The sequence below is a fragment of the Micropterus salmoides genome, unplaced genomic scaffold (genome assembly GCF_014851395.1).
Source record: "Micropterus salmoides isolate LMB-PRFRI ecotype aquatic unplaced genomic scaffold, ASM1485139v1 Ms_hic_scaffold_17, whole genome shotgun sequence".
Lineage (NCBI taxonomy): Eukaryota > Metazoa > Chordata > Actinopteri > Centrarchiformes > Centrarchidae > Micropterus > Micropterus salmoides.
In genome coordinates, this window is record NW_024040817.1 from 9,139,179 (window position 1) to 9,163,656 (window position 24,478).

The 24,478-nt window shown below is 39.2% G+C and overlaps 1 protein-coding gene across 2 annotated transcripts in view; it reads left to right on the forward strand.

The window, feature by feature from the left end:
- The window catches only part of pvrl2l (PVR cell adhesion molecule related 2 like), a 280,996-nt gene extending 257,324 nt beyond the window's left edge, over nt 1-23,672 (forward strand). Inside the window, exons 7-10 of one of the 2 annotated variants that reach the window (XM_038724483.1) lie at nt 16,147-16,276; nt 17,828-17,885; nt 18,898-18,993; nt 19,392-23,672. In XM_038724483.1, coding sequence (XP_038580411.1) covers nt 16,147-16,276; nt 17,828-17,885; nt 18,898-18,993; nt 19,392-19,595 — 488 coding nt within the window. In that variant the 3' untranslated portion in view covers nt 19,596-23,672. The remainder of the gene's footprint in view (nt 1-16,146; nt 16,277-17,827; nt 17,886-18,897; nt 18,994-19,391) is intronic. The other variant, XM_038724484.1, reaches the window with a different exon arrangement.
- The last annotated feature ends 806 nt before the right edge of the window (nt 23,673-24,478 follow it).

Here is a 24,478-nt window from a genome sequence, read left to right on the forward strand (position 1 = left end):
TTAAAGCTTCTTTAACATTGTAAGATGACAAATGAAAACACACTCATACAAATTAACACTGTCAGCATGTATTAGCACTAAGTTCAGGAATACATTATTCAACAAGCCCCTATTACAATGAAGAGTTTTGGTTTGAATTGATTTGACATTGGATCGAAGGAGCTGCACTGCACTCAGCCACCACCTTCTTCTGTCCTATTTTCATTTAGGCAAGGCTAACAAAACCAAATGTCACATAAAATAGAGCCAAAGGGTAGCACTCTAAATATTTCATATTAGCATAGGGAGACTAAAGACAGCATAAATAATTTGACCTCCAACCTTCTACAGCATAATATGTTAACTCTTGCAGTCTGAATTCATACGTTGACACCAACCACCATCTTGAAGCTTCAGGCCCTAAATCATTGGAAAAGTGAATGGGAAAAGGTATAAATTGTAAAATCTATACTATGTCTCTCTTAAGGCGATTGAAGTGTATTCCAGTGATGTGTCAATACCAAGCAGACGTACAGTACAAGATAACAAGATAATTGTGTGTGTGGGTGTTTTTGCCTCGGTATGTTTTCACCCTTGTATGTGTAAATATTTAATATAAGAAATGTCTTTTTTTAACAAAGAAAACTAGCTCAAGTCATACAGCACTACTCGGAAGAACGCACACAAAAGCCATGTTAGAAATAATCTAAAACCAAAATAAAATATGCAAAAAAAAATATTCACTCTATATGCAATATATTCGATGAAGTAAAGAAAACAAATAAATGAGCCCCAAAAAAAAAAGGTTCGTCTTATTGACATGCCAGTACATATTTCTGACTGTTCCCATGTTTTCTAGCAAGAGACAATTCCATATTAATAATATGTATAAATAGGTTTGTCCAGTGTGAGTGTGTGAGGGAATGGGCAGCTTGACACCAGCATTTTTTTAGCAGCAGTGACACCAGCTAGCAATATTCCTTTTTGCCGTGTTGAGAGATTGAAATAAGAATCATTGTTCAGAATGAATAACTTGGTTTACCTCAACAGATGAGGATGAGTTTGGTTTGCTGAACTTATCACTCTGCTATATTTAGCTTCCTGTTGTAATCTTCAGTAATGGAAAATGAGAGACACAATAAAATGGATCCTCTGCCTTGCCTCAGTCAGACTTTTAATTTTTAGTTTAGGACGCACCTGCACACATGGCAGAGAATAACAAGAAACCTTGATAAAGAGGCAAAGCAGGACCAAAAAAAACTAACTTGGGAAGATAGTAAGATGCCCTCTCTATCAGTTGAACCCTCTTATTGACTTCAGTTGAACTTCAGAATTCATTTTTGTGCAGAACAATATCTCTGAATTTTGAACACTTACAATGAAATTGCTATCAGAAAAGTTCTCTTCAAATTCAGTGTGGATGGGAGGAATGATTACAGCCATCAATAATGCCTTATGGGCAAATCCGTATTGTATAAAGACAGACTTTGGGGTATATTCACCAGGACGTGATGTTTACAAATGCAAAACATAATCCTACTCTCAAAAAAACGATCATAAACAGGATACTAGTGTGTAAACACCCTCAATGTTGACTGCTTTGGCAACATAAGAATAAGTTTCCTTCTAATAAAGTCTGATGATTCTTTCACTAATACAGTCTGTAGCTCTCGCTCTCTCTCCATCTAATTTTTCTTCCTCCTCTGTATCTCTCTCTCTTACTCACACACAAACAAACACAAACACACACACACTACTTTGTAGCCATCAGTGTAATACCCAGTCCCCAGACAGTTTAAGTGCGACAGACCATCTAAACGGGTGAGAAGATTAGTCAGAGTGTGTTTGAGAGTGTGTGAATCACTGAGTTGTGTGCTATATGGTTGTACAGTATATTAACTGTAAGTGTGTGTGTGTGTGTGTGTGTGTGTGTGTGTTATGGTTTGTGTGTGTACTATTTCAACAGTCCCAAGTATCTGCTGAAGAGTCTCTCCTGCTCACTGTGTGTGTGTGTGTGTGTGTGTGTGTGTGTGTGTGTGTGTGTGTGTATTATGCTCAGTCCTCTGCCCTAATCTGTATTTTGTGGGCTTTTAGGTTGGTGTCTACATGTTTATGCAGTCTGTTTGTGCCTGTGCTCTGCACATGTGTCTGTCTATTCTGAATTGTCTATCTGATGATTCATTTGAATTATCTGACCTCCACAAGCCACCTGTCTGCATGTTAACCTTCCACCCTCTCTTGACCTTTTGCTTTTCCCAAAAGGCCCCTCTGCTCTTCCCTTCACGCCAGGCTCATTGCTTATGCACAGTTACCTGGTAACAGACAGCTGCTGTTGCCATGGCACCCAGATGTCCAAATAGATGACTGAATGATGGAATGATTGGCTGTCAATGTCTCTCTCTCTCTCTCTCTCTCTCTCTCAGATGCATATAAACATGATCTGAGTCCCAGGGATAGGGAGTCACTGACACACACACACACACACAGAGTCACATCCTCACACTCAGTGGCATGATGATTGGCTGTCAGGAGAACATGACCCCGATTTGGGCCTGCGGGACTTGAAGTTGTAGCGTGAAGTGTGTTTGAAGTGCCTTGAAGTGACATGTGGTGGGTGTGTGTGTGTGTGTGTGTGTGTGTGTGCAGGAGTGAGTGAACTGAGCAGTGAAGTAGGTTGAATATTAAAAGTGCTCCCTTGGCTTCAGACCTGGGCAAAATAGCACTTGAATATATTCCAATCGCTTGAAATAACCCAGGGAGCGCTTGATATAACTGATCTCTCCACCACTCTCGAGGCCATTCCCAGTTTCTGGCGAGGCTGAAATTGAGCACACCCCAAGTCCTTCAAATATTACAACCTACTGTTGCGTTCTCACATTTTCATGCAGGTATCTTAAGTAGTAGCTTAACCTCTATACTGTGCTGCTCAGCCAGCTGGTATTGAGTGCCAAATTGACTCAGGAGTTCTTTCTCTCTCATGCCAGGGTGAAAAGCTAAAGAGGTGGGGATAAATGTGCATTTGGCAAATGCAGAGTAAGATACTCAGTGTGACTCCGGTGTGATCTCTTCATTATCAGCTTGACGTGGAGAAGAAATTATGCAGTCTGAGCCACTGAGAATACAGTAGCTAAAACACAATTTCAAGTAATAATCTGTAATATTTTCAATTAAGCAAATGTAAATTTTTTGTCATACTTGCAGTTGTGTTAATTTGGTACGAACAAACCAAGAGCTGTAAGCAAGACGTTATATGAGCTTAGACGTTATTCAAGCGGATTGGACAGTTGGACGTTGGACAGATTTGGCAACTGGCATCGTGCGTCATCAGTTTTACAGTTTATCTCAGTCGCTTTGGTGCATTTCTCGATTCATCCTTAACATTTGCAAAACAATAAGTGCATTTCTCGAAACAGGTAGTACAAACGGCACAACACAGTGGATTACCTCTGTAACTATTTTCTGATGTACATTTTGGCTAAGATTTTGATGACAATGATTGAAAATGCACAAGGCTGCACTTTTTTTACTCATCATTTTCTCTGAGTTCAGAGAGTGCTTCCAAAGATAGAAAGTAGAGTTAATAAAACAAAAGTGATTTGAAAATAAATGGTTCAACTAAAATGGTTCACTTAGAGTATTTTTATAGCCAGATTTTCACCCAGATTTATACTCATTTTTCATAACCCAATATCAATATCATACCCAATAGCTTTCTAAGAAAACAAAAACAAACATCCTTGGGACATAAGGGTAAAGAAGAATACTATGGTGAAAGAGGAAATTCAGACATCTTCCCTCCTCAGACAGCCTAGGGCATTTTATGTGCTCAAGGTGAGAAGATAAAGCTTTAAAATCAACAGTGGATACAGTTTGTAGAATTCCAAAGTCAAATTGAAAATACATACCAGTTTTAATACAAAGTCCTCAGAAATGTTAATTTTAACACGTTTCAGCTCCACAGTAGATTAATCATTCAATGCCTGGGCAAGCTGGCTGATAATAACAATAATGTATCTTTTCAACAGCTAAGATTTAAATTCAGTATCTCTTATTATTTAGTTCTTTTAATACGAGCAGCATTTTACTTTTCTCCCTTCACTCTTTCTTCTTTCCGTCAATTGTCAAAATTCTCCTGAAGTCTATTAAAACTACTTTGGAAGAAGAATAAGATACAGAACTAACAAATAAATACAGCAAGGGGCATTGAACAGGATGCAGTCGTCTTTAATATGTTTGGACAAACTTCCACCAAATATCAGACATGCTTATGATCCACTTATCCTGGTTTTGTCCAAAGTCAGTTGGCTTTGGGCAAAAACTGTGGTGATGTAGATTCCTGTTTCTGCTGCCAAAGATTTGAAGCTGTCTTAACATAAAATAGTTGATAAAAGGTTCTGTTCTTGAAAAATGTTGAAAAGATAGCTTTGTAATTTGCAGTCCTCTGTCTTATTTGAGATGTTACATAACAGACACTATCAATTTATAAAGAGAATTGGCACGAAGCAAACCTACCAGGTAGCATTCTACCACAGGAATGCTGGTTGGTCTCTTGGGCTCTTGGCAAAAAGTCGTCATACCCAAATGACAAAATAGGTTGATTGTCAGTAACTCCTAAAACTACATATATGACCATTTCCTTAAATGACATGTATGACCGTTGGAAAGTAGGAGTGTGAGCATAGACTTATAGACACTATTTTAACATTATTTTTAAGAAATCTTCAGTGACAAAATATATGACTGGAATAATAGTCATACTTATTGTTTGTGTCTTGTCTGTCACTCTGTTGCCATTTATTATTTCCACCCTGTACCCAAAATGCTGCTACACAAACAATGTAAAAGTGGCGCAAGCATCTTCTATGCTAATTAAACACTCACACTCATGTCATGCTGATATCATGAGACAACTTTTTCACTCGCAGAGAAATATTGTCAAGTTTTAAGGGTCCCCTTGCAAGTTTATATAGCTATGACAGTATGTTGTGAATTGTATCACTTAAAGTCTTTAAAGTCTTGGAATATGTTATTCAAAGTACAGCAAAGTTCTGATGCTGTACTGTACTCACACTGTGGCCTAATCCCTTTAAACTACTGAAGTGCCACCACAAAGAAACAACTCAGTCTGTTGTTGGTTTGAACAGCAGATTTTCCACTCGAGACTGAGCGCGTCCCCAGCTCTTGGTCCCTCTGAAAAACTTCCTTTGAAGCACCTTGCTTCGCTCCCCTCCCTCCCCTCCTCTAAGTGATTTGATGTAATTTGACTAGGTAGGTGACAACTCTTTTAAGAGAGGGGACAACTCGAAATGTCAGCTTCAGTGTGTTTGCACAAAGAGAAGAGAGGAGGCAAGCGGACCAGCGAGAGAAGATTGAAGAGAGGAGATAAATTCAGCCGGGGTCGCTCTTCATCGCCTCCTTTTCTCTCTCCTTATGCATTTTCCTCTTCATGCCGCCGTTTTGTCCCTCCTCATCTGTGTTTTCTCTCTCTTTTCTCCTCTAGTCTGTCTCTCCCTCTCTTTCTCTGTGTATGACCTAGTTTGATCCTGTATGGTTTGGGGGCTGGCTGTCTCTGAGATAAACTCATTTGCTCTGGATCATTTAGAGAGCAATGCCATTTCACTACTCTCACCCCCACCCCATCTACCTTCGGTTAGAGCCTTCGGTTATTTGGGGAAACAAGCAACAGGATGTGTCTGCATGTGTATGAGAGACCGTGTGTATGTGTGTAAGTGTGTGTGTACATTTTTGTATTCTTTAATCTGTTAAGTGGGTAGAGACATATGGGGAGAAAGGACAGAAAAAACCTTGCACACAGAGCTGTCAGAAAATGAAAGGGGATCTCTGGCTTCAGATAAGGTTGTGAAGTGTTGCATATCCTAGTACGATATCTGTCACACAAACACAGAGAGCACTGATAGGCATATTTATTCAAAAAGGTCATGCAATGCTTGAGCGTGTGTGTGTGTGTGTGTGAGCCACGCTGTGCAATGGGATTTTAAAGTTCCCATCAGACCTGCTTCCCTATTAGTGACACATATAGGCGTGCATCATGTGTGTTTTTGCATGTGTGTTTTGTTTCTCTGCAGGCTTAAAACCGTCACGTACTGTAACCAGAAAGTCGTGGGTTGGATGGCTCTTGTCTAGTCTCAGAAGGCTAATTACACTGAGTGCACAGTGTTGGAGCTGCCTTGAAATTATTAATGATTCTTCCACTGGCCCACTTGTTCTAGTCCGCCAAATCATCCAATCCATCCTCAATTGGCAAATCTCTTCTGATCATGACCCTTCCTTTGTCCTCATTTTCTTTTGTTTTAAAATCACGCTTGAAGCATTAAAAGGAAAATTCAACACCTGTCTTAATCAGCCCTGGAGAGTTTGTCTGTAGGTCGATCAGTGCAACTTTAGCAAGGGACTAATACCAAAGTCCTGGCATTTACCATTGATGTTTTAGATCATTAAAACAATTTCTGGTAAAAAAAACTCTTTTGTACTGTTGCTGTGATAAAACTTCCTGTCCTACACAGAGAGAAGAAAAACTCACCACTGACTAAAATGGACCCTGAAACCTCTTAAGTTACTCAACTTACATACATAACATACTTATTTTAACACAACAGTAGTTTTGGTGCCAAACCCTAGTCAAACAGCGACCGTTCGCTCACTTGTCATAACGTAACTTTATGGGGTCATTGTTAAACGACCTATTTTAATGTTTAGGTTTGAAGACGTGTTGCTGAAACACTTGCTGCATCACCAGTGGCTGTTTCAAACTGTAATAAAGGCTTACTATAGGTTTTGTCTTTTAAAATTAAGTCAAACACACCATGAAGGACACAAAACAAGCACCTAAACTGATTTTGTGAAATACTCTAAAGCTGCAGGATCCCAATTAACAGAACAAAGACGGATACTGCTCACTCTTGCAGCCTCACTAGAGACTGATACACAGCAAAACGTTATTTGTCTTATTTTCAGGCTTGAAGTGTTATTTCTTTAAAAAGCAAGTCGATTGCTAGATTTCTAGTATTTCTTTGTGATTTAATTGGTATATGGAAGGGGGCATGATATGTGTAATGCCTTTCACATTTCAATTGTTGATTTTAAGACTTTGGGAAATGAAAATACATCCTCTAAATGTATTGATTTTGATTAATAATGTCATCTACTGGCAAAATGTTTGTTAATTTATCCAGTTTGTTGACGTCCATTAAGCAAAAATACATGTTTAACTTTCATAACTATTGTGTTCATTGCGGCACGCCTGTGCAGTGAAGAGGTTTTACGATGTTAAATGTAAAATCAGCTTTAATGTGCAACACACTATTCAATTATGCTGATCTGATCGTTTTGTCTGCCACTCGCTTGTTGCTGTCTCTTCCCTACACCCTCTTTCACTCTCACTCTCCAGCTCTCGTACCTCTTTTCTGAAGTGCCTTGCTGAAAGGAATAAAGAAGCTTTTAGCCTCTAAGATTATAATCATTCCTTTTTTATTCATCATAATTGCTCGCTGATTGCAGTAATTTCTCTGCACTCGTGGTCTTAGAGGTCTTTTTCGTGTTTGGTGGCTGCATGCTGCTCACTGTATTTATGGATTTGTGTTATCTGTGTGTGCGTGTTTGTTAGTCAGTTTGTCTTTTCAGAGTCAGTAAATGCGAGAGTGCACGTTAATGTCGCTGTTTGTGAGTCAGTGGGGGGGGGGGGGCACTGTGAAAAATAGCTGTTTTTGTAAGGGAAGGACAAAGCAACAGCCATTTTTTTCATGTTGGCACAGCAGCAGAGAGCAAGTGAGCAACAGACTGCGATAGAAGGCGACACAGCGGCTGTGAAAAGAGAAAAAACCCAAAATGATTGAGAGAGTGTGTCTTAACTGGAGGCGTATATAGAAGTACAGAGTGCAGTAGTCTGATGAAGGGCTGAAGGACAAACATGGGAGAGATGAGAGAAAAGAGAGAGGAAGTGCTTTATATGCAGCAAAGGAGGATGATGGGAGAGAAAAAATATCAGGACCGTCATAGAGAAAGTGAAAATCATGAAGAACAAACAAGAAAAAGAGCAGGAGGTGAAAGATGGATTGTGAGAAACTGAGAGAGAAAGAGAGGCAGTTGTTGTTCCAGTGTCACTCATGGCCTCCCTCGGGAGTGTTTAGACCTTTAAAATCTCCTCCTTGTTTCCGCAGGCCACAACACTCCTATCACCCCCTCCTCATCCCTCCTTCCTCGCCACCTTCCCTCCCTCGTTTGTCTCTCCTCATCCCTCCTTCCTCGCCATCTTCCCTCCCTCGTTTGTCACTCCTCATCCCTCCCTCTTCCTTGAACCCCAACCCTGCTCCGTTTGCTCTCCTTCACTGCTTCACCTTCACGCTCCTCTCTGTTTTCCTTCCTTCCTTCTTCTCTTCTTTTGATTTTCCTCCCTTGTTTCCGTTCCCAATCGTCTCTGAGCCTCACTTTCTTTTCTCATCTTCCCTCCTGCTTCCCTCCTTCCTTCCAACACAGAACCTGCTATTTATAAGTTGACTAAGTGTATGTGAGTCTCGCGTTCAGGGAGAGAAACAGGCAGAGTGAAAGTACATGAATTGTTTTGTGTGTGTGTGTGTGTGTGTGTGTGTGTGTGGCAGCAAATTCCAGTAGCTGAATCTGAAACATTCATTCATCTCCTGTCATATTGCATTACAGTTTCATGTCATGTTACATTTCATGCACATAGCCACAGTGGTTTGTAGCAAAACTCCTTCATAAGCTCATAGGTCTTGAGAAATTTTTGTCAAAAACATTTGGGCAACACGACCTTAAAAAGTCTGAGGCAGCCATTCAATCAGCCATACGTTTAGAAATGCTCACTTTCCAAAATGGCATTTTATAGACAGCAGCACCAGCCTCAGTCTTCAGTTCTCTCTAACATCATTTCAGGGGATATTGTTATGATTACAGTCCACTGTGTCCACACCATTTTCTAAATGGCTTCTGCGGTTCTTAACTGTAGGTTCCTGCGAGATTCACAAGACTGAGATCTGGTCATGCAAAAGTAGTAGTAGCAAAAGGAATAGACTTGGCTGCCAATAAGGGGGTGGGCGAACGTTTTGTTCTGATCCAATAACAAGTAATGCTGTGTCCATGAACACTGATATCGATACCGTTAAGTTTTTATTACAAGCAGCTAATGTGTCATGTAGAGGAGAGACGTATGTTTGTGATTTGAGGCAAATGCATTTATCTGAATACATTTTCATTACCCCTGAGCAATTTGCCAAACAATTAGTTTTTCATTTTACTATTCTCTGTTAATATTTCAGTTACATGCACGTTAACACAGGGTCGTTTTTAATGAGATATAAAAAAGTGGGAATTCTCTGAACTGAACAAGGTGATAATTGCACACATGCACACAACAGCAGCACCAAGAAGACCGCCAATGTGCCCAAAACATAATCTAATATGAGACACATTTTTCTGTAAAGATTCTCTTGACGCGAGTACAGATGCTACTTTGTTGAACAACCCACCTCTACTCCTGACAGTATATCACAGTGATAGTAAAAAACACTCTACTTCTGTCAGGTCTTTTGTCAGTTAACAATCTTTGTGAGCTTATGTAATGTCGAACACTGTGATAGTTATATCATGCTCTCTCTTGATTTAAAAACTGAACTTTTCATTTGGATAAGGCACGGTTTTTGCTTGAGTATAAATTGCACACAAGTGTTTAATCAGCTTTTTGCCATGCTGTTAATGTTGGATTTATACCCTCACCTGCTAAAAGGTAATTTACCTTTTCCTGATTGCATTATTTCTACAGATACATTTCTTAATATTCCCAGAAGTTAGACTACTACCTGGTGCCCCCCTCATTTCACTTAATTGAAGACAAATGAGTCACAAAAATTGCTTGTTTGATCTCATGTGTGTCATCTGCTCTGCCAATTCTTCAAGGTTTATGTTTCCCACTCTGTGACATGTAATGTAAAATAGTAATGTCTGCCGTGGGAATAACAACAATGAGCTTACATTCCTGAATCTTACAAGCAACTTACTTGTGCTGCTGAGGTGCATATATCTGTGTGTGTGAGACCTTGCCTTTTTCCATTCTTTTTTTTTTTTCACCAATTGTTGTGTATTAGGGAGAGATAGTTAAGTGCAGGCCTTGGGCACAATGTGTTTCTCTGATGGCTAATACAGTAATACAGCCCCTACACTGGAGCGTTTGATAAGAGAGAGCAATGGGGTGCTTTAGACTGGGAATGTTGTTTCAATTTTATTTAAATTGCATGTGATTCAGTAGCAATTTCTCACCACTTGAGTGTCACTTAATAGCATTAAATCTGCAGATTTGGGGTGTTTTGCTACCAGGCAATGGAGTGAGAAATGGACAGAAACAGAGCTAAGCAGGAGTGAAGGCCTGCTGTAGTCCCGTGTTTTTACATCTAGAAACCAATGCTACAGTGTGAAGCCCAGGCTATTGATTTAACAGCATACATTTTTGATAATTCATATAAATACCCAACAACCAGGACTGGCTTGATGACAAAGAAATCTGCGTAAAGACCGTAATGGATGGAGCTGAATGAAAGTGAAAGGTGTAGTTCTCTAAGGTTTGTGTGTGTGTTTGAACACTGGCATTAGTGCAGAATTGCCCAATATCGACAGAATTCCTAGGGTTACTGCGCTGCTTCTGTAACATTAGGTTAATATTTAGTTGATGCTTCCCACCTTGTATGTCTGTATGGATTAGTACAGTATCTGTATGGAAGTTAATTAATGCAAAACCACCTTAGGAATACAACAAGGAGTAATTAGTCAGCGAGTTAAGATTTGACAGCATTTATTTCACAGATTTGTTAAGCGTAACATAGGTTTTGAGAGCAAACAATAACAGAATCATGAGTGTCATCAGTATTTAGAGTAAGCAAAAAGGATGGTGTAGCCATATTTGAGAGAGCAACCTTGCTTCCTTTGTTCATTGTCCTCCAAGTTGTGCATACATTTAGGCAGATTTGTATCCCATGCATACAAACTCCTTGGATTTGACTTGGCAGTGAGGCATCATGATGTTAAACCTCACAATTTAAGTACCATCGGGCTTCTTTTCCAATGTGTTCCATCATCTTTTTCATCTACCTAAGGGTGGAATAAGGCTCTATCCTTTTGAAACGCTCTCTCTCACCCTCTCAAGCACCGTCAGTCAAAATCCCGAAAGCAGATCGCAAACGGAGTATCCACAAAATCATGGTTTCCCACAGTTTTGTGCTTTCTAGTCTCTCTTTTCTCTCTCCTTCTGTCGCTTTCAGCATGTATTTCTGCCTCCTGAGCTGTAGAGTCTGGATCTATGATTGCAAGCCACCAACTGCCCCATGTTCTTGACCGACACCCGCTGCTACAATTATTATTATTATTAGTCCTATTATTACTATTATCATTATTATTTCTATACTTGTTATTTTTATTGATATTACCAGTTAAGATTGTTATTATTTTACATAGTTATGTCCTACTGTGTGTTCTCTTTCCACCCACTCAAGTTCTGCTCAAGGTTTCTGTCTGTTAGTTTTTCCTTGGGAATTGTCTCTGAAATACAATTACAGACCACAGTCTAGACCTGTTTTGTATCAAAGGTGCAATGAGATAACTTCTGTTATGAATTGCCACTATATAAAAAAGAAGAAATTTAATTTCTCTCAAAATATGTTCTGCTCTCATATCATGACCCTGTGCACTGTATAATCTTGTTTGCTGAGTGATAACGGCTTAGGTTTGTTTGGTGCTTGTCCAGTAGTTTTGTTATTAATAAATGTGATAAACCAGGTTTATGTAAATACATTTCTCTCCACACACATACCGTATGCCATTTGCTGCCTCTTTGATTCTTTATTTTTAGGGCTTTGTGGTGGAGGGGAGCCATGTAAGGGTGGGTGGCTGTCAAAAAAATTAAAACGAAAAACGTAGAAACTCGTGCTGTAATGACATTATTTATTAGAAAGAATATTGCATCTTTTCCTAATCAGCAACCCAACCTTTCCAACAACGAAGTAAAAACGTGTAAAACAAAAATGGTATTTATCCATTTATTCAAATTTCTGTCATTTCCATTCAGGATTTCTTTCTGCCTGAAGTCAACCTAGTCGCACAAACAGGTGGATGGAAATTGACTTCAACACCCAGTGTTGCAGTGAGAAGAACTGGTGCGTTTGATCAGCTTAGCGGCTGATGCTTTCTCTGTTCTCGGACAGATTGCTAACACCAGTTTTGCATCTGACTTCAGAGAAACTAATTCCTTTCTGTAATCCATCTTCTCTTCTCTTCTGGGGTGCACTCTACTGTTTCAACCCCATTCTCCGACCAATCAGGTTTCTGCTCCTGCTGCTAATCCCGCCCTCCTCCTCCTTACCCCCACCCAACCCCTCCCATGTTGCCTGTGTGGCATTTCTCATGCAGCACCATGACTCATTGTTTATTAAAAAGGCAGTTTGTTATTGACCACAAACTTCAATGGCAAATATTGCCAGTATAAACTTTAACAAGGCACACGCAGGGAGGGATGTAGGCATTGCTTCAATTCATACGCTTTTGTATGTGTGTCTGTGTGTGTGCCTGTGTGTTTGAGTGTGGGCTTGTTTAACTATATTTGTGGGGTCCAAAAACTGGGATTCCACTATACTTGTGGGGTCCGACAGCTGTGTGTGAACCAAAATGCTGGATCCCACAAGTTTCAGTAGCTTTTTGAAGGTCAAGACTTGGTTTAAGGTTTCAGGTCAGAATTGGGTTAGGAATAGGGGATTAAGGTTAGGCATGTAGTTGTTTCATTTGTACATTCCTGTGTTTAAAAGATAGATAAATGAAAGTCTGGTATACTCGTTAAACTGTTGGTTCAAACTAAGGTCCCACCTCTGACCGGGCAGACGCTTGAGCATCTCCAGCTGTGAAGAAAAGCCGGTGTCATTCTCTCCCTCCTCCCTCCATCTGGCATGCTGGCATTGTATATTCCCACACTCTTCTCTTTCAACCAATTCATCATCATCCTTAAATCCATCCCTTCCTTCCTCGCTTCCCTCCCCTTTATTTCCTACCTAGTTCTTCTCTTTGACTCCCCTCCCTCCTTTCCCCATCTCTATCTTTCCCTACCCCCCTCTCTTTGCCTCCATCTCCTTTGTTTTAATTTTTCTCTGTCCTTCCCTTTATCTTCCCTCCCTCATTCATGGCTGTGTGTTTGTGATCATACATAATCAATGCATGCTCTCTCTTCTGTCTGTGACCACTGTGGCAGATGTGCTAACTCTCTCTCTCTCTCTCTCTCTCACACACACACACAGAAACTGGCCAGTCCTATCCCAGTGGATTTACATGAACAGACATGAATATGTAAAGCCACTGAGCCTCCCTGAGCATGCATATCTATCTGTCTATCTCTCTCTCTATCTGTCTATCTGTCTATCTGTCTATCTCTATCTCTCTCTATCACTATCTATCTATCTTTCTCTCTGTCTATCTATCTATCTATCTATCTATCTATCTTTCTGTATATCTATCTATCTATCTCTCTATATTTCTCTCTATCTCTCTGTCTATCTCTCTATATTTCTCTCTGTCTATATATATCTCTATCTATCTCTCTTTCTATCTATCTCTCTATCTTTCTCTCTATCTCTGTCTATCTCTCTATCTTTCTCTCTTTTTCTCTATCTATATCTCTCTCTCTATCTATCTATCTCTCTATCTCTCTATCTATCTCTCTGTATGTCTGTCTCTCTATCTATCTATCTATCTTTCTCTCTATCTCTCTGTCTATCTATCTCTCTATATGTCTCTCTATCTCTATCTATCTCTCTATGTGTCTCTCTATCTTTCTCTCTATCTCTCTATCTTTCTCTCTATCTATCTCTCTATCTTTCTCTCTTTTTCTCTATCTATCTCTCTCTCTCTCTATCTATCTCTCTATCTATCTCTCTATCTCTCTATCTCTCTATCTCTCTATCTCTCTATCTGTCTATCTATCTATCTATCTGTCTATCTATCTATCTATCTATCTATCTATCTATCTATCTATCTATCTATCTATCTATCTATCTATCTTTCTCTCTATCTCTCTATATGTCTCTCTATCTCTATCTATCTCTCTATGTGTCTCTCTATCTCTATCTATCTCTCTATGTGTCTCTCTATCTTTCTCTCTATCTCTCTATCTTTCTCTCTATTTGCCTCTCTATCTTTCTATCTCTCTATCTATCTCTCTATCTGTCTCTCTATATTTCTCTCTATCTCTCTATCTATCTCTCTATCTGTCTCTCTATCTTTCTCTCTATCTCTCTATCTATCTCTCTCTATTTGTCTCTCTATCTTTCTCTCTATCTATCTCTCTATCTTTCTCTCTATCTCTCTGTCTATCTATCTATCTATCTTTCTCTATCACTCTGTCTATCTCTATCTCTCTGTCTCTCTGTCTGTCTATCTATCTATCTATCTATCTTTCTCTCTATCTCTCTATCACTCTGTCTATCTCTATCTCTCTGTCTCTCTGTCTATCTATCTATCTATCTTTTTCTCTGTCTCTGTCTGTCTGTCTGTCTGTCTGTCTGTCTGTCTGTCTGTCTGTCTGTCTCTCTCTCTCTCTCTCTCTCTCCTTGAAGGCTGTGTAAGCTTGGAGCAGAACCCCACCTGCTGGCAAGAAGAAGGCAATGCAGTCACTCTTAACTTGATCTGATGTCACACTCATTGATCCAATATCACCTTTCCAAGTTACCTATACTTTCTCACTAATCCCTCGTAGTATCTAGCCATTATATATCTATACTTTTATTTTTAAAATATATTTACTTATATATTTATAAGCCTCTAAAACCTCTGCAGCCACCCCAATGTAACAGAGGTTAATGGAATTTCATTTTGGATGTTCAAAGAATCAAAATGATGACATCTGAAGCACTCAAACATACTTATCTTTCTAGAAACAGTCTCACCTAAACTGGACAACCCCCAGACCTTGCTATTGACTATTTCTTTGGTAGAAAGATTAATTTGGGGTAGTCTCAACCTTTTTTGTTTTGTTTGTATAATGCATGTTTGCATCCAGATGTTTCTTGTTCTGGTCCCTCCAGGCCAATGTTTCTTTGGCCTAAGAATAGGGCAGTAACGGATGCGAACTTAGCAGATGGATCTTTGGAACGGTGAAGAAAGAAAGCAAGTCCTTGAATAATGCAAAATTGTTTTTAAATTTATAGAGTTGCATTTAATTGTGTTTCAAGAGCTGCAATTTTTTATGGCAGCAGCAGCAAACATTGGCTTCATTTGTAGGTAAATAATCATCGGCTAAATGTATTAAAGCTAAATTAGTGGAACCTTTTATAATGTTTGTATCAAACGCAGTGGAGTGGTTTTACTTCAGAGGTAGTAATGAAATGCGATTTCATAAAACAAAAGGACAACCTGTGAAAGTCATTCAACCCTCCCTTTGTTGTTTCCCTGTTATAGTCAACGATTGTGCAGAACCATCCATGGTGCTTGTTGTGTGCTATGTGCAGCTGCTGTCTTTTTTCACTCTTTAAAATAAAAGCACTACTGTAATGAGAGGCTTTTACAGTCAATTTAGATGCCTCACCACCCTCCAGAAGTCATAAACAGGCTCTTAATTGAAAGGAGATGTCAAGGTCAGCGTGAGACTGCTGATGTGTGGCTGCATTGCAAAGATTTATAGTATTCATGAGTGATAGCGTGATGAGTGTAGGCCTACAACAGAGAGCTTTGAGGCTCTTTTATTTTACAAGAACTCATATTGAGTTCTTATGCTTATGTGAATGTGCTTCAATGTTACACCATAATAAGGCATACAGTGCTGACACTGAATAGAAATTTGACTTTTGCCTGCTTCCACATTACCATTACCATCGGAATTTCTTGTGGTGGTTCATTTTACTCATATTTCATTAAAACCAAACTGCTTGTTTTTATGTGTTTGTTTTACATATACATTCCATATATATTTCTTGGCTACAGTTAATAATGAAACATTGCTGACTTTCAGAGCCACAGACTACTTTCTCTCACACAAACACATAAAAATACAAATGTTGCAAGCAAGCAACAATAAAGTGCCAGAAACAGTCAAATTAAATGTATTAGCTGGTAGTAAAAGTCTCTCTCTTTCTCTCTGTTTTTCTTCTCTGTGTCTTTCACCTATACAAGAAGAGAAGAGAAAAATCACTCCAGGACCATCGACAGGTGCCGTTATCGGCGGCATCCTCGGCGCACTCGTCTTCATCGGCATTATCAGTGGCATCATCATCTTCTTCTTCCGTAAGCGCCAGGATGGAGAGTAAGTCTTCATTAGCAGTCCTGTATCAACTTCATCGTTTATTTAACCTCCTGAGCAAAATTAATCTCCCCCTCCAGGACTAAAGCTCATTAAAACCTATTACTTGTCATGAGGGGAGCCATAGGTAGCCTGGTCACAAATCCTGACATAAAGTTTATAGCGTGAGGCTATTGGAAATTTTATTCCCAAAATGTATCCTTGCTGTTCCTCCCCTGGGCTACCACTGTAAAGAGGAATTAATTAAATCTTCCCTGTTTTAATTCCAGTTTAAGAGGTGATTTTCCAAACTGAGAATTCTTGTGGAACAACAGGGTATCCAGTAAATTAACAAAATATACAGTCATTATTTCCTGCCTACTCAGAGAGTCAGAGAGGTTAGTTATATTCACGGCTACTGAACGTTGCAGACATGTTTCTGATGCTTTAAAGTGCAGCCACTTACAGTGATGCACCAGTAGAAAAAGATAGATTTTATGATTATTACCAAAATTACAAGCAACCAGAAATTATGATTGCAAAGTACATGGTCAAATCATATGTGTGTTTTATAAATGGCCTTTGGTTTGTAAGCGAGTCTCATAATATTTCATAAAATGACCCCGACCTCTGTTTTGAACACAAATTACTGGGAAATTACATTAATTAAAGCCTCAAACCATTATTTGTTTCCAGCACCGCTAGTCCACGTGGTTCCCACTGTTGCCAGTGTTGTAGAGTTCACACTGAGGATACAGCATGCCATACGAGCTGCAGTAAGAAAGATATTAGGGATTTTTTTAAAGCTCAAAAACATTTCGTTGGAAGAGGCTGGCACTAACTCCTGAGAGCTAATTTTAAGCTTGAGAGAAGCTAGCACGGACACAAAAATGTGAGCAGTACATTCAAAACTTTAATTGACAGATAAAACCAGCATCTGCATTATTTTTATTATATCAATAATGAAATCCTAATCTTAAAATATAAAGCAGAACACCTACTTATTTGTCTAAAATGGGTTTTATGGGATGGATTTCCCAACTTACCTGTCAACTTTAACTTCTAAAGTGCCAAAGTCGCACAGAATTTTAGGAACTCAGCAGCTCTACAGAGCTTTCAGCCTCTTTATAACTTGTTTTGGTTTTATAACCTTACAAAGGGGCAACTGTATGGTAGGTAATGTCTAAACTGCACTTACAACACTCTGTAGATAGCAGCATACAAGCTCTGATAAAAAAACATAAAAAAATATTTCTCTGCCATTACAAATACAAACCCACAGACTAAGCACTGCTTCTGACTTACTGTGTGAAAACACTGTAACAACATAGAGAAACACATATAATTTCATCACTCTAATTGAAAATACTTGATTTTGGAATTGATAGATGTAATAATAGAATCCAGATTGAATTACAGCACAATGGGATGTCCTTAGAGCTCAATACTTAGAGCCTTTCTATTTCTGTGCACTCTCAGTTGCCCAACTTGTTTCTTTGTTTAGTACAAAGAAATCTGATGTTTTAACGAAGCAGCGATCAATACAGTATTATCTTTTCTCTTTTCTCCAATCAGGGGCCCTCCAAAGCACAAGCCCCCTCCCCCTGTTAAGGCAGGCAGCTCCACAGAAATGGTGAGTGGTCGACATGGCTTCAAATCAATCTTTATTGTCACAATGATTACATTCTACACACATACAAACACACAGAGTCCATTTGGGCAGTTATAATGGGGCTAATGGCTATTGATTGGAGATCTGAGTTGGCTTATGTGTCGAAATAATTAGCTTGGTTTGTAAAGAGGTCCATTAGAGCGCTCTTCTCCTCTCCTCCTCCCCTCTCCACTCATTTTATTCCATCATTCTATCACATTTTGTTGTGCTTGTGCCACATGATGTAATGAGACTAAAACTCTGCAGTTTTATTTGGATTAGATGTATAAAAGATGTCTAAACGCCTGTAAATGCCCAGGCTTAAATGGGGTTCACAGGGTTCAGCAGTGAAAGTTTATTAGATGTCTTAGAAAGCAGTGGAACATGGTGAAAACAAAAAAAAAATTACCAAGTATCTAACCTTTCAGGGCAAGTTGAAGTCTATTGCAATTCTTCAGATCTCTGAAAGCAGTATATTAAAATGAGTTTTGCTTTCAAAGCTGTTAATATGTTTTTTAAATATATATCTGAGATCTAGTCCCTTGAATTAAATATAGGCTAGTCTCCCACAAGTTATGTGTCTATAGTGCTAAATTGGGGGCTTGCAGGGACATGGTGAGGGTGGAGAGTGGTGGTCACTCAAGAGAGCGTCCTGCATGTTGTTAGCTTTAGGCAGCAAAATCACTTTGGTTAAGGTTAGAGAAAAAATTTGTTTAAACATGCTGTGTGTCAAGTCACTGTGGACTTTTTCTGTTAAACCAGACCATGATATTTCCCTAACCTTGACCAAGTGCTGCTAGTGCCAGTGCCTAAATATATTAATGCTGTAGTCACCACAGATATATAAATGTACATATACTATGTAAATAAAACACATATTCTAAACAGTACATTTTATTCTTTGTTTCAAGTGCTTCTCTTCTCAGCTCTTTGATGTTGTGTTGTTTTCTATGTTGTTACTGTCCCGGTGTTAATGTGGTTTCTGTCCAAGCAGCTGAACAAGCCATCAGAGCCTCCCACGGCCACAGAGACAGCACCTCTCAGCCCAGGAGAGGTTTACTACGAGCCCACAGGGGGAGAGCCTGTCACGGTAACTCACACACAAACGCAAAAGCATATTTTTGCTCACTGGCACACGAGCCACATTTAGTCACAGTGGGCTCCAGATCTGTTTGGACAGCCACACACTGCGTTGCAGCGATGTCATGGTGTTTTCTGCTTTGTACCAATCAATCAAAGTATATTAATATTAAGCTGTATATAGTTACTAAACCTAAAATGGTATTGTTGTGTAACTTTAACTTAAAAATGAAAGGGTTTGCACATTTCTTTATATCCTATAATTCTCCTGGTATGAAATGTGTTTTATACTATCAGGTAAGGTGAGTTTTTGTCTAGTCTTCCTGTGATCAGATTAATATAATTGAATTTAATGTAATATGATTTGTATTCCCTATAAACATGTATGAAATCTGTTGAATCTTGCAGAACCTGGATGATGAGACCACTGGAGCCCTGAACGGCGGTGCCCCACCAGTCCTAGAAGACTCGGCCAAATACGACAACATCAACGAACTCAAAGACCACGCCGACAGTCACCACAACAACGACTTAGATTTGTCTAATCGCGAGCCACCGGCTGCCAACATCTCTCGCGGCGAGAGCTTTGTATCTCCCGCCATGTATGTTTAGCCGTGGCAACCACAGCACTACATCACAGGCTTATGGGCAAGTTCCAGGTCACCTAAATTTGCATGGAAAGCGAAGGCAAGCACAGTTGTTTCCACACTAGAAATCCCTTCCAATGTACAACTTTTTAAATATTTAAAGTTTTATCCTACATATGACATTATGCATCTGGCTGAGTTTTTCTTTACCAGGCACATTTAGGGGGTGTTATGGGTTAAAATGTTTGTACATCTCCCCATGAAAACAAGTTCTTATTGGTGTTTTAATTTCTGGTGAGCCACTTGTGTCTACTGAGGAATAGGAACGTTTTTTCCCCCCAAACTCTTGCAAGTGTCATATAGAGTTTTAATCATCATTACATTTCAAATATCTGGTAAAGAAAACCAAAAATAAAGTACAAAATATCAAAGTTTAAGCAATTTAAGATGCACAAACACAGTATTTCATGATATCTGACAAGCCAGATAGCCATTGAAAGGTGGGCTTTTGCAATATGTTAATAACATGGTTGAGAGGTGTTGCAATGTAGGTGAACTGGAACACTCCCCTCAGCTAATTAATACACAGCGCACTGCCTGTGTGATGCTTGCAAATCAAAATTTCCACCAAAAAACAGCAAGACAATAGCATTTTCAGTGGATTCACTATGAAATATTATATGCAACATTTTGTGCCATAAACATACAATGTCCCCATCGCAAAATTGTTGTTATATGTGAGGCTGCCGGTCCTGGGCTCTTCTGTTTACAGCCGTGGAAAGTGATTTGAACATATTTTCCTCTCTATGTAAGGATAAAACATCAGGCTTCTTTTGCAGCCCTGTGCTACAGAGAAAGTAATAAAAAATACTATCTTTGAAATCCTTTGAAATTACTCTTCTTCCACAGTTGGTTGGGTTTGAATTACACACAGATGAATTTGGTCCCAGGAAGTCCAAAGCCTGATCATCTGGCTCTCCGGGCTGCTTCAATTAATCACTAGAGATGTTTGAAAGTATTTCAGTTATTTATCGATTCATACAATTACTCTAAAAAAAAAAAAACACTCCTGCCCAGGCTACACTCCAATGAAGAAATATTCCACTTTATTATGTTGTCAAAGGGCCTCATCTGTCCCTGGACTGCAGCAACTGTCAGGGTGCAGAGCTGCTCGTTAGCACTAACGAAGGGGACGTGACATAGTTTTGAAGCTCCGTAACCTGGCAACATTACATGATTAAGATTCCATGATTCATATTTGCAGTTGTTAATTGCAAGAGGTGGTAAGGCTGTGTGTTGGGGAGATGAAACTCAGTTTACAGCAAAGCACACACACCACAGGGTTCTTACATGTGCACGCACTCACACACAAAAACACCAATGTTTGCATTCAGTCCTCCACTCCACTTATAAATCACACTATTAGGGTTGAGGAAACATAAGTAATGTTTCATCAGAGAGTGAAAATGTTCTGTATATATTAGAAAAATACTGCCATTACAGCCATTTTAACAGATTAAAATGGTCACACACTGATATATGCAGAACATTTTATATATGCAGAAAACATGCATTTAGCATTTTAGCCGATTGTCCACATGAAAGAGAGAAAAGGTGAGCAACTATACCTGGCTGAATCAAAAATTGGTCTTCACAGATGTCAGATGGTACCAAATGATAAACAAACAGTGTAAATAGTATTGATAATATTGATGAATAATATATTGTTGGTGAAATGTGTACACATAAAAAAATAAACAAGTGTAGGTGTTATCAGTGCCTCTGTACAAGGGATGGAAGTTTGTTAAATGTCAAATTGAACGATTTAAAAAAGTGTATATTACTATTTTACTTTTCACGGGTACATTGAGGTCGTCGCTTAATACTAAAATGTTTTATTTAAATATATTAAAATAAATGAAATGGTGTGGATTTTACTCCTTGTTCATATTACTCTGCATGGCATGATCGGTGGCTTGTTGACACACTTTCGCAAGGCTGTTTGCGGAATAATGTTCTTCATTTGTAAAAAACGTTTTTGAATGTCAAAAAAGAAAGCTGTTTTTTTTTTTATCTCTGTCTCAATGCATCTTTCACAGTCATGCAGACCACGAGCACAACGTCCAATTTAAGTTGAGAGAGCGGGATTTTTTTTGTCGCGTGACAGCTCGGCAGGCTGCCTGGTTTTGTCTTTAGTGCTAATCCGAAAATGCTGTCAGCATGGAATCGTCATCTCACAACCACAGAGTGCAGTACACACAGAGATACAATCTTTTCTCTCCTCTAATCTTGAGCCCATGCTTGAGACATTGAGGCACACAAATCCCGAATGTTGGACGACAGGCTGTAGCTGACCGAGCCAGTTAAAATCAACCACAGGAGCACATAGTCAGGTGGTGGATGACAGTTTGCAAAGAGTTATAAAAGTTGATAGAGTTTGCAGATTGAGATTTAAACAGGAGGAGAGACACATACATGGAGAAATAATACCAGATTGTACTAGTAACATAACAGGGAGGAAATAGAGGACTGAAAAGATCACGGGAAGAAAACAGACATTTCTCATCACAGCTTTGACCTTCAGCAAGGTCAGCACCAAATGCAATATTTTAGTTTTTCTAACGTACTGTATGACAATCATCTGTTAATATTTAACCGTCACTAGCTTTGGTGGAGATGCTTTTGTTTTTGTTTGTAGTTATTATTAAAGTACCTTTTTTTGCTGCATGCTAACTGAAATACTGCTACACCATCCTGAAAGACAATTTTTAACATAACTGATTTATGGTGTGGAAATTGATTAGTAAGTTTAGTTGCAATATTTTGTTTCCATCTATAACAAATCAATCTGCAATTTAAATTCAGTACAGCTGCAGGATAAACAGGGGCTTCTACAATAGCTAAAGGCGTAAACATTTCTTTTTTATGTCTGCTTTTTGTGTCTGAGATTCTTTATTTTGATTAAAGGGAATGTCTGCATGCTGCATGGACCTATAAGATAAAAGCTTCCCTGTTTTGCAAGAAGAGCCGCCATGACAAGAGTGTGGCTTTTTGATTCGCTTATATGGTGCGTGTGTCAGACAATCACGTATGATGTATTTAATAGCCCTGCCGCAGAACAAAAGCTGTCATGAAAGTGAATTAAATGTGATGGTTTTGCTTTTTGTCTGTAAATTCATTTCCTAAAATGAATGAATATTTAGTTTGCTGTGGATTAATGTGTATAATGTGTTTGCCAGAAGGCTGCTGTTGATAGATTGAGCAAAAGGGAAAAGACAATCATTGGGGCCCATTATATCAGAGACCAATGACTCAGCAAGCATTCAGTAATAAGTTTAAGCTCTGCCGTCTCATTTCGAGGATCATTCAGTTTTACCTAGAGCCTTCTAATAGAGTTGTTTCATTCTGAGGTATCTCAAATTAAGATCTTGACACCACCAGGAATACAGTCATGAAGTCGCCTCCTAAAATGGAAATTGCAAAGAAATATTAGCTCAAACTCCGACTTTTCAGTATTTGCCCAAAAGCACGAGTCAACAGTTAAGGGGTTGATGTGGTGGAACTGCTGTGATTTTAGATGGATTAGCTGTATGCTCAAGGCTCTGGGCCCGTCCCTTCTGTGAGAGCTGCAGCGTTGCATTTCGGCCAAGGTGCTTTGCTCCGTCTCCCCGCTCCCCGTTACGGGTTTCGATGCCAGAAACACAAGCTGTGAATGTCGACGATAACGCTGTTCGGTCTGAATCCGTTTGCCCCCACCCCCCCGTTCTCTCTCGCTCATCCATTGTCATCACAGCTTTTCATCACGGAGCCAGACGTGCCTTCTTTGTGTTATTTTTAGCTTTTCAATTCTCACACTTCTCATCTGACAGTAGAACGTATGATGAAAGCGGGAAACACACAAACACGGGATGGGTTTGACATTGATGATGGCAATGCTAAAAAAAATAAACACACTGGAGATGATCATTTTTGTGTTTATTGATTTTCTTTCATTTATTTTGTTTATCACAGATCGATTATCATTTTGTATGCTTTTTGGGAAAACTATTGTACATGTTTTACAGATCATTGTCTTGTCAAATAAAATGTAAACCAAAAAAGACAGGAGGTCTTATGGTGGTTATTATCTGTGTATCTGTGTCAGCTTCCCAGAATCCCAGGAGTTAACCTGAAGAAACAGCAGAGCAGCATATTGGAGGCCTGCTAAGTTCAAACATCGTGATCATATCTACAGGTTATAATAGATTTAGCTAGAGGGAAGTGAGTCTTATTAGTCGCTTAGGTTGTCCACCAACAAGTCCTCCAACCTAACTGACAAAATGTTGTTTGTCCATGCCTCCCAAAATGATACATATTAGCATTTTGCGTAACTATCCAGCGACAGGTGACCGGACCTCAACTGCATTGCGTAAGTCACGTGACACAAGTCACTTGACATTAAACACTTTGTTAACATTGTGAAACAGTCGTAGTTTGGTAAGGTAACAAAACTGAACTTTGTCAGGTTTAGGAAAACATCATGGTTTGGGTTCAAATTAGTAGCCTCAATTACATAAGTCACGTAACACTATTTAACATAAAAATCTAAATAACTGACTTGGTTTCACATGAGACTCAAATGCCATTCTTCTGTGTCAAAGTCCTGGGTTTGACCCATCCACCTCCTTAGTTTACCCCTATTTATGATATGTCCGTCATGTGACCACTGGAGGTCACTGCCACAATAAACATAAATATGGTTGGTAATAACGCTGAACAAACTTCCTTTTTGGGGCAGCACGGTAGTGTCACCTCACAGCAACAAGGTCGTGGGATCAAACCCCGGTTGCCCCGGCCTTTATGTGTGGAGTTTGCATGTTGTCTGCGTGGGTTCTCTCCAGGTGCACCAGCTTCCTCCCACCATCCAAA